The 18,010-nt window shown below is 38.5% G+C and overlaps 1 protein-coding gene across 1 annotated transcript in view; it reads right to left on the reverse strand.

The window, feature by feature from the left end:
* Positions 1–392: 392 nt before the first annotated feature.
* Positions 393–18,010, reverse strand: part of LOC111813450 (probable cation-transporting ATPase 13A5) — a gene marked incomplete at its 3' end in the record, with an annotated part of 35,770 nt that continues 18,152 nt past the window's right edge. The window contains exons 2-7 of the mRNA XM_023704143.1: positions 12,084–12,257; positions 10,437–10,583; positions 10,159–10,229; positions 9,976–10,056; positions 4,847–4,916; positions 393–527 (exon numbers count right to left, since the gene is read on the reverse strand). Of these exons, the coding sequence (XP_023559911.1) occupies positions 393–527; positions 4,847–4,916; positions 9,976–10,056; positions 10,159–10,229; positions 10,437–10,583; positions 12,084–12,257 (678 nt within the window). The remainder of the gene's footprint in view (positions 528–4,846; positions 4,917–9,975; positions 10,057–10,158; positions 10,230–10,436; positions 10,584–12,083; positions 12,258–18,010) is intronic.

The raw sequence follows: 18,010 nt of genomic DNA on the forward strand, positions 1-18,010 counted from the left end.
TTTAACTGGAGACACACGTTGTCACATCAACATAGGGGACATATGTCTTCATTAATATACACAGCTGAAACACTCCCACCACTCACTCTGCTCAAACCACTGCCAACATCATTAATCTATCACTGGACTCTTCTGCAGCCCCACTCAGACACCTCCTTGGAGTCCCTCTACACACGCTGTTCAATGAAGTCTTCTTCGTCAGAATTGGCAACGATGTTCAAATGTGTTTCTAAAGTCCTCTTACTGTGAAGCTACATTTCATAAACCTCTGCTTATTGTTTTGCTACAGCTTATGTTTGACAAAGCAACTGCCTGCTCTCTCTGGAAATTCTAGATTTTTTTCTCCTTTATCTGGAATCTAAACAGAATCCCACTGGGTTTTTATCTCTTACCTGTCGCAAATCGTACACGCTTAAGACAATGGAGATGATGGTAAGAATGATGATAGCAACAGAGTACTCTATGTAGCCTTGTGATAGCCACAAAGTTAGGGTGAAGGCTTGGAATACGTAGAATGGATTTAAAACCTGCAGGTAGACAAACAGCACTTATATAGACTTCAGTAGCTATCAGGTATAATTTACTCACAGAAGAATTTATTCCTATCTTTAATGTACAATAACTTTTCATCCTGAATTCACTTACCATTCCATTAATTTAAGAGAAACAAAGTGAGGCACATTGAATATAATACGATGGAAACAAATTATTTTTACTACCCAGAGTCATGCCTGCAAATGGATAACTTGATGTATTTTGACTTTTCAAAAATATTTTATCAGTATCAAAATCTAACCATTTATTGTTCTAAACAGATTTATCTGTCATGCAGAGGAAATGTGATTTGGTTTCTTTTTAAGATAAACTTTGATTTTTGAACAGTTTTGTTACATTATTTCATGTAATCCTATGCTGCAGATGTAGTCAGGATCTGTAATAAAAACAAAGGTTTGCACTTCCATCCAGGTAACTTTATTTTTTTTTTAATTTATTTTTGCCATAATTTTATTGATAAACAAATAGCAATGAGACAGTTTCAAATCAAATCAGTAGGACAGTTTCAGTAATTAACACACTGCATACATTCTTCTTAGTGATTAATTGCTGTACAAGATGCGGACTTGAGATCCTATTTACAAAGTAAACAGGTAACTTTAAAGCCACCCCCATACGAGATTGTCTGAGGGTCATATGGCTCCTTGCATGAGGAGGATTCTTAGGAGCACCGCTGTGCCCCTGGATGCAGGACAGTCCCAGGCAGGCAGAAGGCACCACTAAGGCCTGGAGCTGGCCAAGCAGGCATGCACAGTTCTGGTTTCTTGGAAAGAGTTTCAATTTCTTATTCCCTCCATTCTTCATCTAGGAGCTACTGGTCCACATTGGTAGATTAGAACAGAGAGGACCGTTAGAGAAAGCTCACTCGGGGTACAGGCGGAACGAAAGTGAAGGAGCCCTTTGGAACCGAGCACAGATTCTTTTCCTTTGCAGGGGGGCTTGCCCTTTGTTTTCACAACTGAGATTAAATATTAGATAAAACCAGTGATTCTTTCTCTTACCTTCACTGTCTATAATTTGCTAATGTAGTAAATCAAGTTCTACTTTAGTCCCTAAAATAAATAATGTCTGGTGGGTAGATGAATAAGCTATTTTCTTAAGGGTTTCTTATCTCATGGATATATTTCATACATTTGAAAAGCTTTTATTTCTTAATATTTCCTATTATTTCCATCTAAACTGCTCTATTTACAAATTACAAGTCTTGTGTTTTCTTGGCAAAAATTCTCTAATTGTATATTGTGCGGTAATGGTGACATGATTTTGTGCATTTATAGAAATCAAGTAGAAATTCCATTCAATTCTTTTTTATATAAAAGAAACCGCATCATCATAATTAATTACCCCCTTATTCAATATTCTTTAGCAACCAAATATGTATTAGGGATTTTCTAGTTTTTTTTTTTTCTATTAAAGCTGTAATAAGCGGATGATAGAAAACACTAACACTCCTTTCAAAATAGATGAACTTGACACCTGTTAGGATCTTCAGTACTTTGACAATGTACTTGAATATGAAACCTAAGCAGCAGCCTCTTTTGGGTAGCTGGGGAAGCTGTACGTGTGTGGGCGTGGTAATCAGGATACATAAATCTGCTGTATTTTCTCCATTTTGTTGCAAACTTAAAACTATGCTAGAAAAAATTCTACTTTTATCCAGGTCACTTTAAAGTGACTTTTTTTTAAAGCCACATGGATAGTGAGATTGTCATCTGGCTCCTTGAGCAGCAGTGATCCTTAGAGGCAGTGTGATCACCATGACTAAAGGCCAGCCACCAGCAGAAGGAGTTGCTGGCCGACCAAGGGTGCCCAGTTTGGGGTGCTTAGCGATACTTTCGATTTTCCATTCCCTCAGTTCTCCCCCTAGGCTCTAGAAAGCCATCATCATCATCATCATCATCATCATCATCATCATTATTATTATTATCATTTTGTATTTTAGGGAAGGGTCTACAGGGTGTTCAGGGTCTCACTACTAGATTGGACTCGTAGTGATCTGCCTGTTCACAGCCTCCCAAGAGCTGGGATTAGAGACGTGCACCACCACGCCCAATCTCTTTTGCTGTCTCAGCATGCCCTGGGGGCAGGGCCTGCCTGGGGATCAAACCCCCAGCCCCTGTGCCTGCTTGCAGGTGCTTTAATAGAGAGCCACTATTGATAATTATAGCAGAGAGGCAAAATGTGAAGAGCTAGAAAAAGGTCACCCGAGATACTGCCAGAATGAAAAAATTAAAGTTAAAAAATAGCAGCTTTGTTTTTGCTGTAAATACAAAACATCAATGGGTTTAAAAAAAAAAAAAAAAGTGGACTAAAATGATACAGCCATGTTCCAAAAGCAAACGCCCATCTTCATAGGTTAGATTAAAAATGGGAGGTTGAGGCTGCAGCTACCTGCCAAATGCTTTAAAAGGAAAAAGGAGCTAAGATGGGGAAAAGAGAGAAGGAAGGGAAAAGAGAGAAAAATGCAACTTAACTATATTATTAAGATCTCTTGGTTCATAGAAAAGGAAGACTTGTGCTAACATCAATTGAAGAATTTTCTGTGCCCCTACATTGTGCTCTAACTGCTTTAAAAAATAATACGTGATGTATTAACTATTAAAAAAGAAAAAAGCCTGCCCAGTGGCTCTAGGTGAGAGGTAGACAGCTGTAGGTAGGAGTTCAATTCCAGGGGCTATAGAGATAACGTGATCCACAAGCAACAGGGAAAGACACTTTTGGTAATAAGCAGGGCTAGCAGTGGGATTCCTGTCCAGCGTGGAGGCATGGAAAGTCTACGTCCAGAGATGGCTCATTACCTAAGGGCAGAGTGGGGAGGGCAGAACTGTGGTACAACCATGGGCTGGCCGTGGCCCGAGCTGGCACAGGGCCTCCAAGTGTCAAATTGGGAGCACATTATCTCTCCTCCAATACAGGCCTGGCTCTGAGTCAGGGACCCCAGGGGAACCAGCTGGAGGCAAACACAGAACCATCAAAGAGGCGAGGGACAGAGAAGAATGGAGGAGAGAAAATATCCCACTGAAGATGAGTTTACAAAAATAACATCAAAGCACACAAGGAAGATATTATTTTTAAAAACTACTAACCAAAGAAGACACTCTCAAGAAAATTGAAATAATAGAACAATTTGAAAAAAGACCAAAATCATACTACAAATCCTGCTAAATCACAGAAGTAATAACATTCATTGTCCCCATATTGTACCCCCTTTCTGATTCCTATGTTTGGAGGTGGGGCCTTGGGGAGGTAATTGAGTTTCTGTAATGTCATAAGGCTGGGGCCCGCATGCTGATCCTTGCAAGTGGAGAAAGAGACCAGTGAGAGCACTCTCTGTCCACCACAAGAAAGAACAGTGGGAGGGCAGTGGACAGCAAACCAGGAAGAGCCCTCACCAGGAACTTAATGTGTATCGCTCTGAGCCTGCATTTTCCAGTTTCCAAAGCCATGAGAAATAAATGTTTTCTGTTTAAATCACCCCACTGGTTGTAGCAGCCCTAGAGCTAAGACATCCTCCTGTGGCAATCATGAAGCACAAAAAGTGCAAGAAACAAGCAGGTGGTAAAGCAGGAACGCATAGCTCGATGTTATGATTTATACATAGATGCCTGCTAAGGCCTACTGCGGTCTCAGGTGGGCTTCTGAGGGAGACTGGATTGCGAGGGTGATGCTCACCAGTGGGTTCACTCCCCTGATGCCTTTATAGCTCAATGTTGTGCCGGGAGGCACAGCCTGGCTGGAGGAGGGGGCTACCGGTATGCTCACGGCGTAAGGGGTCTATCTCCCTCTCTCCACTCTCTCTCTCCACTCCCAGGTGTCCACGTCCTACCTTGAGCCAGCCAGCTGTGAACTGAAACCTCCTCAGCACATTGTGAACCAAGAAAACTTCTTCCCTTTAAGTTGTGGGCACAGGGTTTGGGGGTTTACTTCTTTGGTGCTGGTAATTGAACTCAGGACCTTGTGCATGCCAGGCTAGCTCTGTGCCTCTGAGCTATATCGCCGGCCCTTGGGCACAAAGCGTTTTATCCCAGTGAAGAGGAAAGTAATTAAAATACTCAAACTGGGAAAAGATTTTAAAGGGGATAAAAGGACCATCCCCAAAAGAAACCTTAATAAACAGGAAGAATAAGAAAGGCAAGGTAACCATAACAAAAAGAAGTTGCATTCAAAGCAGATTTCATTCCCATTCAAGTATTCACAGGCTGCTTAAATTTTCTCTGAGTGCTAGGACATTAAAAGGGAGGGCAGACAATTATTTTTTCCAAAGTTAAAAAAGAAAACCCCAGCTAGTTACCTGTTTAACCAGCAGCTTCCATATGGGCTGGATTTCCACCTCGATGGCATTGGGCCCGCACACCAGTCGTCTGCAGGAGAGTAGGCAGCGTGAGTGCCACACCTACGGCCCAGGCCAGAGCACACCAACCACAGCCCCTTCTCTGCTCCCTAGTGACATTATGGCTTCAGTCAAACAAGACATAGTTTACAGGGACCTTTGGAACATAAACCGACTAATGCATCTTTAAAATGAAAGCCAGCGCATGGTGAACAAAGTTGGTTTGCCGCTGCTTGATAAACGTCTTTAGGTGGATTGTGACACGTACTCACTCCCCACAAGGACTGCGAACATTAAGTGCTACAAATATGTACCAACAAAAAAATAACAAAAATATGCAGTTTCACCCCAGGCCTGTAACCACTAAGAAGACAACAATATGCAATGTATTAATTATTGAAACAGTCCTACTGATCGGTTTTGAAATAGTCTCATTGCTACTTGTTTCTCAATAAAATTATTTAAATAATAATAATAATAATAATAATAATAATATGGATAGGTTAGCAACTGTCTTTGGCACAACTCAAAAATTCAACATGAAGTTATGAAGACATTTGGAGTTACTCTTTAACGCAATATGACACAGCTGCAAAAAAAAGAGCGAGAGATACAAAGATGCTCTCCTAGACTTGTTCAGCGTGTCGACTGCTCTTGCAGTGTCTCTGCCCCTGTGACAGGCCCTTAGCAGGCTAACTGCAGGAACAGATGAACTAAAACAGGGTCTATGGCTTCCACCGTGTGAGCATTACATTACACACAAGGCATCCGCAGCTGTACAAAACCAAAAGAAGTCCTCCCCTTGCATAACATTGACAGCCCAAGTGTCACTCGATCCTCACAACGGTCCAGAGGAAGTTTCACACCCCCAGTAGGTGATAGGGACATCTGTTCAGCCACAGTTGTGGCCACAGTTGCACACATCTACTGTTAATTGCAAATGCACAAGTTTTAAGCAGTGTCAAAAAGTGCATTTAGCCTTTTGTATCCATTCATTTCTCCAATCATTGTATTATCCTCCAAGGCTTTATATGATCCCATATCATAAAGAACATCAAAATTCAGATAAATTAAGTAACTGACTCAGGACTTCAGACCCAGAGCAAGGCAGAACCAGGCTTTCTACCACAGCTTCTCTAATTCTACTCCACAACTCCACGTCAGCCAGACCCAGTGGGGAGATTCTGCAGGAGTGCTCTCTGGTGTCACCCAGGTATGACAATGAGCTGAGCCCAGGCTCATCCACCTTCTGGCCGTGCCTTTCCAACTACAGCCACTGGTTGCAAGGGGTAGAGAGGACTCACATCAAGATCTAGTGTTAGATACTAAATCACATCACAGAAGCACTAAAGTTTGGTGGTGTTAAAGAGAAGAGGGCAATCAGTTGTGCTGTGCTGTGACTTCACGGGTCCCTAAACCTCACATGTCTCTGTGTTTTAGGAGTGTAACTTCCAAAGGGCATAGACAGTATAGTATGTAAGCCTGGTTTCTCTTCTGAATGGTGCTTCCCTGAGATCTGAGGGATAAGAAGGGAAAGGCTCCTGGTGGCTGTCTCCCTCCCTCCCTCTTCCACCTCCTGTTCGCTTCTTTCTCTTCTGATGTCCTGTTTGCTCATGAACAGCCTAGAGCTGTGCGTGGATGGCAGATGTACACTTGTCTTTGCCTTTCATGTGGAATCTTTTCCTCTGGTGCTGACAAGCATGCTTTTATCCCTCTTGGTGGCATGGCAAAGAGTGAGGTCTAAGTTTGGCCCTGCAGAATCACTGAACACACCATGAGCACTGCTGCCCAACTTCTTGAGTGACGCTACACCACTGACTTGAGCCAGCCATGGTGGTAGTATTTTCACATAGTAATGAAATTCTACCCATAAACATTTTTCTTCCAGAAAGCTAGACAGTACAGGTGCTGGCCTCATCTGCTGTCAGAGAGTTGTGCTTCTATTTTCAGGAAGCTAAAAAGAGGGACAGGAGCAGCTGAATGAAAAAAGTGAGGGGATGCTCAACTTTTAAACTAGATGTGGATCAGGTAGGCTTTTTGTTTTGCTTTGTTTTTCCATAGGTTCCCATTCATTTGAAACAACAGGTTCATCTCAAGTGTCTATGAATCTATCTAGGAGAGACACACACTATGATGATAAGTTGAGTTCAGCTCAAGGCAAGTAAAGGCTGGGACTTGAGCTCTCCTGGGGCAACTTCCTTGCTCCCTTCCTGGTGCTTTCTGGAAATTTCTTTCCAGGGAAAATTATCTCTCCTGTCAAGAATTATGTAGACCTTCATATTTATACTTTCGTTAATAATAATTTTATAGATCTGTGCACTCTCCCCCTCCCCATACCTGGCCTCTAGGACGTGCACAGAGAAATCTACATTTCAACTCTGCAGCTTTTCATTATGTGTGATTCTTGTGCATCCATTTCTTTCATTTTTCATGTTGCACATTTGATTTTTAATACAAGTAAATTTAAATGCATTTAGGGAATTGATTAACTATCATTCAACCAACCAGTCAATCATATTTAGATTTTGTTTTAAACTCCTCCAGTCCTACAGTAAAAAATGAAGGGAAAAACATTTCACATTTCACTTCCTTTCTTTTCATCCACCATTAAGACATGCCTATGAAATAAAATATGCCTATGTTTATAAGATTATCTTTATCTCTCCCATTTTTCATACTTGGAAAACTCTACTCCATCTTCCTTATTGTACTGTCAAGTTCCTTATTGTGTGGACCAGATTTAAATTTAATTATGTATGATGTTTATTAAAGCTCAGCACTTGATAAATAAGGACAAATGTGAGGCAGCTACATGATGGGCAATCTTCCCTGTGAAAACGATTTCCTCGGCAGTGTTCTATCTACATCTATCAATGAAATTTCATAAATGCCCCAAATCAATCCTTTACACATCTTGTACTTAGTGCTGCTAGGACAATATTTTTTTAATGACTTTGAAAACTTTTTGTATTTAACTGTATTCTGCATTACTTCTGAAATCTTGTATAACTATACCATTTCTAATACATTTTGCAGGATTGTTCTGGTCTAGGTGCTGGCTTATTTCTTGTACTATTCTGGAAGAGGAAAAACTCTAAAACAGCAAATCAATAACTCTTAGGCTTGTGTGTCAGAATATGGTACACTTGCTAAAAATACATCATTCCTTCCCTCAAAAGTGTCATTTTCTCCTATTCAATTATCAGAATTTGGGGGAGGAGGGTGGAATCAAACACCCATACTGTAGCAGATTTCATCTTAGCTTGAGAATGGGTGTTTTGGGTTTACTATAAAGAAGGTTGAAGAGGTAATGTCCCAAAAGTGAGCTGAGGAATGAAGATTTTTATGAGTATGACCATGGTGAAGCTTTGGCCACTTTGAATCATAGTTGAAAGAAATGGCTATATCTCGAGGGCGAGTTGGATAAGCATCTCCTCATCTTGCCAGAGATAAACCTTAGCAACACAGGGCCTGCCTGGCAAGAAGGGCCTGAGTTCAAATCCCAGTACAAAAATTATACATATATATAATTTCCTATTCTATGTACATCTGCGGGTACCAGTCTTACGTGTGCGCTTCTACTTTTGCCTTTATGATCAGCCAGTGGATGTCCCTGGGACAACGTGTTTCTTTCTTGATCACTTATCTTCACAAAGGGTGTGGGATATTAAGCACATGTGTATGAGTTAATGGATGTACTGCTCATTTATTCATTTATGTATAAATATCTACTATCATGAATCAGCAACTGTTCCAGGTGCTGCAGTACAGTCCTGAATAACATCACTAATGCAGCAGACAGAATCCTCACCTCCAAGACTGTATGTTCATTAAAAATGCAACATTAATACCTCTCTCTGGGTCTCAGAAGATGTGGAGCATTAAGAGGCTGATATTTGTGGAGTGCCCCAAGTTTCTTTGAGGAAAGAAGTAAAAAGATAATACAAATAAGAGAATTCTACAAGCCTAGGAGCAAAGATCAAAATGTTGGCTTTCCTTGTGGACCTCCTTTTCCTCTAATTTTGGTCTGCAAACTTAGGTTGCTAACCTTCCAGAAGAGAAGTTTATTGTTATTGCCATACAACCTAGGCTGTTAAGCTTAACCTCACTATCTGTCTGAATATCAAACATCTTAGGCATGACATGGAACAGGTATTTTCATCGTGTATTGATATGTTGAACTTTAAGTCCCTACAGAATATGATGAAAAAACATTTAAAAATTAGAATATATTTTTTAAAATAGGCATAAAGAATTATATAATTCTTATGTTTACACATAAGTCCAATAATCTAACCCTATACAACCTTGAAGCAGGACAGTCCCACAACATTACTTTTCCTATCTCTTGCCTTCATTCACCACCCCCTTCTTTTTGAACAATCATCTACCCAAGAGACAGCACAGCAGCAACTGGCATGTCATGACAAGCAGCCCGTATTCAGAATACCAGAATGACCGGCACTCCAAGCATGAAACTACTATTACAGATTATCATCTTCAGTGCAGTTGCTTAGTTCACAGGTATCAGTATATATAGTTAGTCAGGGTGAGAATCTTTCCAATTAACTGCTAGATTCAAAAATCTTCTAGAGATTCTCAGGATCATTACCTTGCCCATCTTGTACATATAACTGTATGGCTTGCCACTGTCATGTTTCCTAGCTCTTCTCCTTTCCCTCACTTAATTAGTTAGTCCTCAAGTTCCTGCTTTCCTTTTACTTGTATTATACCTTTCTATTTGTACTTCTTCTTTTGAGTTCTTATACTAGGGAAACTATACTATATTTACACGTGTGTCTGGTTTATTTCACTTATGAGTATATGTTCAAGTGGCATCCACTTCAATATAAAGGCTTGCAGTTTATCATTCTTAATAGCTGAATAATACTCCATCGTGTAAAAATACCACATCTTTTTCAACCATTCCCCAGGTGATGGGCATCTTGGTTGTTTCCAAGATCTGGCTATGTGAACTGGAATTTTATCAAGCCGATAAATAGTACGCCAACCACACATGGGTGGTGACCCATTCAATACTTCATTATCCTACCAGCAGAATTGACCCTCGGGAACATGGTACATCCTACCTGACCTCTTGCTCTTCGCTGCTCAGGCCCAACCCAAACATTTGATGGATGTCATAGCAGGAGTTGCTATCTTCCAGCAACCTAGAATGTGTTGAGGACAGGAACCACACTTCAGTTCATGACACAGCAAGTCAGTGTTCTTCCCTAATGCCCCCACGCAGTAGTAGGAAAAGTCATACTTACCCCACTTTCTGAAAGCGCTTCTCCAGGTGATCCCAAACATACCTGATTTTCTGCACTTGGATGCATCGTAGCTGCAATTACAAAGGACATCCAACAGGTGTCATTCAGCAGATAAAAGCTACTAAGGCAGGGCTATGCACTGTGGGTCTGTGTGGCTCTAGCCTTCTTTGATAGCAGCTATTATTCCCAGCCTGAGAGCATTATAGTCAGAGCATCTATCCACAAACACTTCCTTCATTCTTTCTCTGAAATAGTACAGCACTCATAAGGCCACTTACCTTTAATTCTGGCTTCATTACGGCTCGGTTTATGACAGAGTGGCAACCAGCCACCAAGGGCTCTTCTGGGTTCTTTCTTATAGGAGACTTCAGTGTGGATAAGTAGAGGCAGAACACCTTCTTTCTCATGTATCTTTGAAATTCATCCTAAAAGAATCAGTACAGCCTATGAAATTTTCAAGCCTCATTTCATAAGGTGCTCAACTAACAAGATACCTGTCATTTATTTTCTGTCAAAGAGAAATACATGTATGTGTGTGTATAAATATATATCTCCAGATTCTAAATAAATATGTGCCTTTAGATTATATATTAGGTTCTAAATCATTACCTAAAATAATTAGGATAGATATGTAGCTACTTTCTCTTAACTCAATAAGAAAGATTTGTACTAATAGTATTTGGACAGGATATCATGTCTGCATCTTGTACTATGAATAATCACTACAAAGACAATAATATGCAATGTATTAATTATTGAAACTGTCCTATTAATACATTTTGAAACTTTCTCATTGCTATTTGTTTCTCAATAAAATTAATTTTAAAAAAAAGATACCTATCATATGCTGAACCATGCAGTGGTTCCCAACATTTGGAACAAAAGCAAACAAGAACATCAGCATTATCTTAGAACATACAAGAAATGCAAATTCTTGGCCTCACCCCAGAGCTACAGAATCACAATTTCTGGTGCTGAGGTCTCAGTGTCTGTATTTCAGTCCAGAGGATTCAAATTTGCACAAAAAATTGAGAAACACTGGCCTAGAGAATAACTGAGGAAAAATATACTTTGTAGGAAAGTTTTATGTCTAGAAAATGGTAGCTAGCTATTTTTAAACAGCACCTAGTTGTTTGAAATGTGTAATATCTTCCTTCAAACTATATATTTTTGTAAAAGCAGATGATTTTTCCTATGCTATGGTAGAAGAGTTGTGACTCTGACAGCTGTTGCCCATGGAACGGACAGGTGCACAGCCTGACATTCTAGAAACATCCACAGGATGAAGGAGGGAAGTGTCCCTCAGTCCTGGTCTGAAAAAGAGATGGCGTGCTTCCTGTAGTGATGGCTTTTCCATCTCCTTTTCTGGCCTAGGAAAACTCCTGACGAGGCCGGCTCATCACTGGGCAAACAACAGATGCAGGGTAGAGGACATGATTGTAGCTTTTCAAGTCCTCTTTTCAAACATATTTTAATTTTTAATGGTCACATAATAATTGCCTATGTGCAAGGGGTACAGAGTGACATTTTAGTACACATACATAGTGGGTAATAATCTGAGTAGGGCAACCGGTCTACTCATCACTTTTGATGTTTATCATTTCTTCGTGTTGGAAACATTCAAAATCTTCTCTACTAGTGGCACTGAAATAGTCAACGGTCATCAATCGTGGTTAGACTGCTGTGTTTACGGCTTTAGAAGTTATTCCTTGCATCCTACTGCATGCCTGTGCCTGTTAGTTAATGATCCTCCCAGTATCCCTCGCTCCCCACATGCTTCTCAGACTCTGGTGACATTACTCTACTCTGTACTGCCATCAGGTCTGCTTCTGCAAGTACTACAGCTCAGCATATAAGTCAGGGCATACAGAACCTGTCTTTCTGTGACTCTCATAGCACTTGAAGCAGGTAGCAAGAGCACACACCGTTGTCCTCAGCAGAACAGTGTCTGCTTCGTGCAAAGAGCATGGAAGACAGCTGGCCCACACCCTCCACTCAGGCCTCCAGTAGAACATCAACTGAAGGACTCCAGCAGTCAACACGGAGATGACAAGGCACGCAGCTCTCCGCAGAGTCTGGGTACGGTATCCAAACACCTCCTGCATGGTAAACAACATACCACTCTAGTTAGCTACGTTCACGTAAATACATAATGTCATTTCAAAAGATACAAACTTTAGAAGCATAGGTGATGGTTGGAAGATAAAGGTGTCATCAGATGGTCCTATCTGATTGGCTGCTTGCAACTGTCAGCTGATATGCTAAACAAAGAAAGGCTCATTTTATTCCCTTGGTTCCTGAAATGAAAACAGTACCAGGAGAAGCAAAAAACAGATTTTTTTTTCCTTCTATGTATTCACAGGAGTCACCTCAGATTTTTATAAAATATCTCATGCTTTGAACCAAATTTTTAAAAATATATTTTAAACTTTTTAAATATCATTTTATACAAAAAAGATAATGAATGTATGCCTGATGCAATCCACATAATATCTAGCATTATTCAGACTTGGATTTGTTTTATAAACATGACAGTGAATGACTGAAAGTCTACAAGGAAGAACCGCTTACTAAAAGTGTGCTATAAATTAAGAGATTACCCATAAACGTAAAACATTTTTAAAACCCTTATTTATTGACTCAGAGAGTAAGATGCTGTAATAGTAGTACCTTTTGTAATAGTTAATAAATATTTGTCATAAGTTGAGTAGACTTTTAGAAAGAATAGATTTTGTTAAAGACAATATCTAATTTCTAACCTCTACAATGAGGTTTCACAGCATTATAAGTTTCAAAAGTTAAGATTTTAGTGTAGTTTGAAGCTCCTGACAGATGTTGACTGTGGATGATGTCTTTTATGATATTATTTGAGGTTCCACTTTTCTTTCTGTCTTTTTTCTGACTCTGGGCTCCTATGCCTAAATCACAGAGCTGCAATATCACGGAAACAGATTTTCATTGCTGTTCAGTCACACTTTTGATGAGGAAACTCCTTGAATTGTACACCAGTTTCCATCATGCTGGGCTGGAGCAGAGCCCTTTGGAGAACTTTTTGTCTTCCATGTGTCGCTTTCATTAACTTTTCCTAATAATGCTATGGCAGATAAAAATTGTAATAACAGTTGTTGAAAGTAACCCTTGAGTATGAAAGGAAGGTCATGGGCTTAAGAAATAGAAGCTGTAAATTGGAGCCACTGCTCTGCTCTCCTTCAGCTATGTGACCGCAGGGAGCCCACTTCACCTCTAAAAGATCCAATTTCAATATTCTACAAAGCAACTAGAAATTCATGTCTTCTAAGGTAGCTGTGCTCAAATAACATCTGCCAAGGTGTACTGTATAGTAATTACAATCTTGAAAGTTCCTTTCCACCAGTCCTCAACAATGTCACTAATCTTGGAAAATCTGTTCATTAAGCTTAGCAGTGCAGTCACTCTGTCTTGAGATCATTCACACAAAACTGAAATTTGATTCAGCAACATTTGTCCACTGCCCTCTTAAGCATATTTCCAGCTGCATCTTCCCCTTCTCTTCCTATGTTCCTTATGCTTTTATAATCCTTAATTTTATTTGTGAATTAGAGTTTTATTAGACCCAAATAAACATGCCAGTTCACATGTTATGTGATAAATATATATTCTTTGACTACTTGTGAGGGTTTATTGCTCCAGACCAAGCATGTGAAAAATAAGCAGAAATAATTTGAAATTATAATGAAGCTTTATGACTGAAATCAGTATATTTGTGAACAACTTTTTTTTCTGTGTACTTACACACAACATAGCACTGGTAAGCATAATTCTCGTACCCCCTTCAGTGCTCTATAACCTAATTTAAAAAAAAAAAAGAATTCACAACACTAGCAAGACAGCAATGAAATCATTATAGGTTCACATTTCTAAAACCTTTTGAAGTAGAATGACTCTTTAGGGAAAAGAAGGCTACAAATGGTATCAAGAATTATGAAAATTCTTCTATCTTCTGAATCAATAATTCCTCATTTTAAAACACACTCTAATGAAATAGTACATAAAAGAAAAAGTGATGGCTACAAAGCCTTCAGTGCAGCATTATCTGTAATTGAGAGAATTAAATGATTAACTCAGTGGGTTATAACGCACCAAAACAATGGACAGTAATAGCGTGAGAACAAATGTAGGATGTTAATGTAGAAACCTGGGGTAGTCCAGGATATAGTGTTCAATGAACAACAGCAAAAAAATGACAGAATAAATGGAAACCGAAAAGCAACACTGTAAATTTAACCCAACTATGTTGGTAACTACTTAAAAGATAAATACTATGACTGAACGCAAAGTTTGTTAGCCTGGATAATAAAGAACACACTAGATGTTTTCTCCAGAAAGAAAAGCAGAAGGTCAACTTAATAGATATATAAAAAAGAAAGACAGCATTCAGCAGTAATACATGATTTAAAAAAAAACTCTCAGCAAACTGCAACTAGATGGAGCTATCCTTTGACCCATATCATGCATAATGATGAAATATTATTTCTCCTTGAAGTCACTAAAAAAGCAAGAGTGCCAACACTCACCACTAATACTCCTCAGTACAGGACTGAAACTCTTCACCATTATAATCAGGCAAGAAAAAGACACAAAGATTTTAACAACTGTAAAGCTCTGTTTATAAATAATGTGATTATATATACTTAAGCATCCAAAAGAATGTTCAAAGAAATAATAAATGACTCCAAAATAGATCATATACTAGCACATAGAACATGCTTAAATAAATGCAAAGAAATTGAAATTATCCCATGCATACTGTCTGAACAAAGTGCAATGAAACTGGAAATTACTGACAAAAAAAAAACCCACAAAAACACCATAAACACATAGAAAATAAATAACAACCTCCTAAACCATCAGTGGGCCACAAATAAAATTAAAGAAGAAATTAAACAATATTTACACATGAACAGACTACAGTTATAACTTACTGGAACCTGTAGGATAAAATAAAAAGTGTCTTAAGAGGCAAATTTATAGTGGTAAATTTGCACATTAGGGAAACAGAAAAAGCCCAAGTAAATGATCTATGCTGCACTTCAAGCTCCTAGAAAAAGAACAGCAAGTCAAGCCCAAAGCCCAAAGAAGGCAGAAAATTATAAAGATTAGAGCACATATTAATGCAATAGAAAGGAAGGAAGAAAATAGTACAAAGAGTAGATGAGTCAGAGAGTTTGTTCTTTGAAATAATAAATAAAATTGATAGACTTCTAGCCAACTTCATCAAAAAGAGGAAAGATAAAAATCAAATTCATGCAATAAGGAATGAAAAGGGTGAATCTCTACTGACCCATTAGAAATTCAGAACATCATCAGTACCTACTTCTAAAATCTTTACTCTCAAAAGATGAATAGAACAGAGAAAATAAATAGTTTCCTAGATACATATGAATTGCCAAAGCTGAGTCAAGAAGACATACAGCCTCTGAATAACTCGATAATGGAAGACAAAATTGAAAATGTAATAAAAAAAAAATCTACCAACAAAGAAAAGCGCAGGTCCTGATGGATTCACAGTTGAATTCTACATGAAATTTAGAGAAGATTTAATGCCAACTTTTCTCAAACTCTTCAATGAAATTGAAAGTGAAGCATTCTCCCCAATTCATTCCTGGAGGCAAGCATTATTCTGATACCAAAACAAGTGAAATACACAACTAAAAAAGAGAACTGCAGACCAATTTCTCTAATGAACTGAGATACAAAAATCATCAATAACATAGTAGCAGACAATGCAAAAAGTCATCAAGAAGATTATATATCATAATAAAGTGGGATTCATCCAAGGAATGCAAGGATGATTCAACATATGCTAATCCATAAATGTAACATACCACATCCACAGAGTCAAAGATAAAAAACACATGACCACCTCTAAAGGTACAGAAAAAGCTTTTGACAAAGTCCAACATTCATTCATAGTAAAATCCTACAGAACATTGGAATAGCTGGTCTATATCTCAACCTGATAAAAGTCATCTATGAGAAACCAGCAGCAAACATCATACTAAATGGACAAAAAGTGAAAGCCTTCACTGTAAAATTAGGAGCAAGACAAGGATTTCCACTGTCAACATTTCTATTTAATATAGTTCTGGAAACATTAGACAGAGCAGTTAGAAAGAGAGAGAAATAAAAGGAATAATGATTGTAAAGGAGGGACTGAAATTATCATTATTTTCAGATGACACAATACTATGCATAGAAGACTCCAAAAACTCTACCAAGAGTTTTGTAAGTTTAATAACCAAATTGAATAGTGTAGCAGGATACATAGTCAATACTCAAAAAGCAATAGCATTTTGGTACACAAACAATGAACACACCAAGAAACAATTTAAGGAAACTGCCTTTCACAATAACATAAAACAAACAAAATATTTAAGAATCAATCACATAAAAGAGTAAAAGTTTTACACGGTGAAAATTACAGTACTCTGAGAAAGACTGAAGAGCATTTCAGAAAATGGAAAGATATTCTTTGCTCTTGGATAAGAAGAACCAACATTGTGAAAATGACCATGTTCCCAAAATTGTTATTCAGATCCAATGCAATCCCAACTAAAATACCCCTAGTATACCACACTGGTCTAGAGAAAATATTCCTAAAATTCATGTAGAACAAGAAGAGATCCAGAATATCAAAAGCAATCCTAGACAATGCAGAAAAGGCAGGAGGCATTAAAATCCTTTACCTGAAATTATACCACAAAGCTGCTGTGATAAAATCAGCATGGTACTGGCATAAGGACAGATATGTGGACCAATAGAATAGATTAGAAGTTTCAGACACAACTATAAACACTCATCCACCTTATCTTTGACAAAGGGACCAAACTCTTTCACTAGAAGAAAGATAGCCTCGTTAGTAAATGGTGCTTGATAAACTGGATTTCCACATACTGAAAGCTAAAATTAGACCCATGTCTATCACCATGTACTAAACTACAATCAAAGTGGATCAAGGATTTAATATTAAATATGATACACTAAATCTTCTAGGGGAAAAGTAGGTAGAAATCGTAAAGACATGAGGATAGGTAGCAAGTTTATGAATGAAAACCAAACCTCACAGGAAATAATTCAAACAATCAATAAATGAGGTCACATCTTTTTGCAAAGTTTCTGTACTTTAAAAGAAATCACCAACAGAGTAAAAAGAAAACTCATGAACTGAGAATAATTATAACCAACTGCCCCTCTGACAAAGGCCTATATCTAGAACATACAAAGAATTTTAAAAAGTCAATTCTCCAAACTGCAAAGACTACTCTAAAAATGGGCATCTGAGAGAACCTGTACTGTAACATCCTATAACTCAGTGGTGTCCCAAATTATCTGATCAAGGAGATTATGGGGCCACAGAGAAAAGTTATCGATGATGTAGAGTGTGCCTAAGGAGAGTCACATAGAGAAAAAACATTCTCTCAGCCTTTCACAGAGAGCAAATTGGTCAAGCAATGGCTGTGACTCATCCACATGGCTGAGACTGACAAAACATCTACAAACTGCTGTACAGGGTTTCAGGGTAAATCCTGAGGGGATTTTACTAACCTTGTCAGATACAGAAGTTACATTTTTTGTTATATAGGTCTTGCTTTATCTTGGTCTTACCCATCCAGCAGAAAAGTATAAAAACAAGGTATAAAAAGTAAAGCCATATTAATATGCTGAGCTGTAAAAGGCTCAAGTCAACAACTTCTGACACTGCCAGTCATGTAGATAACCCACTACTATGATAGACTACTGGACTATATTGGATTATTTTGCTGAATTCATGCACCTACAATATATGAATGCCAATGGAATACCCATCTCTGAC

Source organism: Octodon degus, unplaced genomic scaffold, assembly GCF_000260255.1.
Source record: "Octodon degus isolate 3935 unplaced genomic scaffold, OctDeg1.0 scaffold00189, whole genome shotgun sequence".
In the NCBI taxonomy this organism is placed as follows: Eukaryota; Metazoa; Chordata; class Mammalia; order Rodentia; family Octodontidae; genus Octodon; species Octodon degus.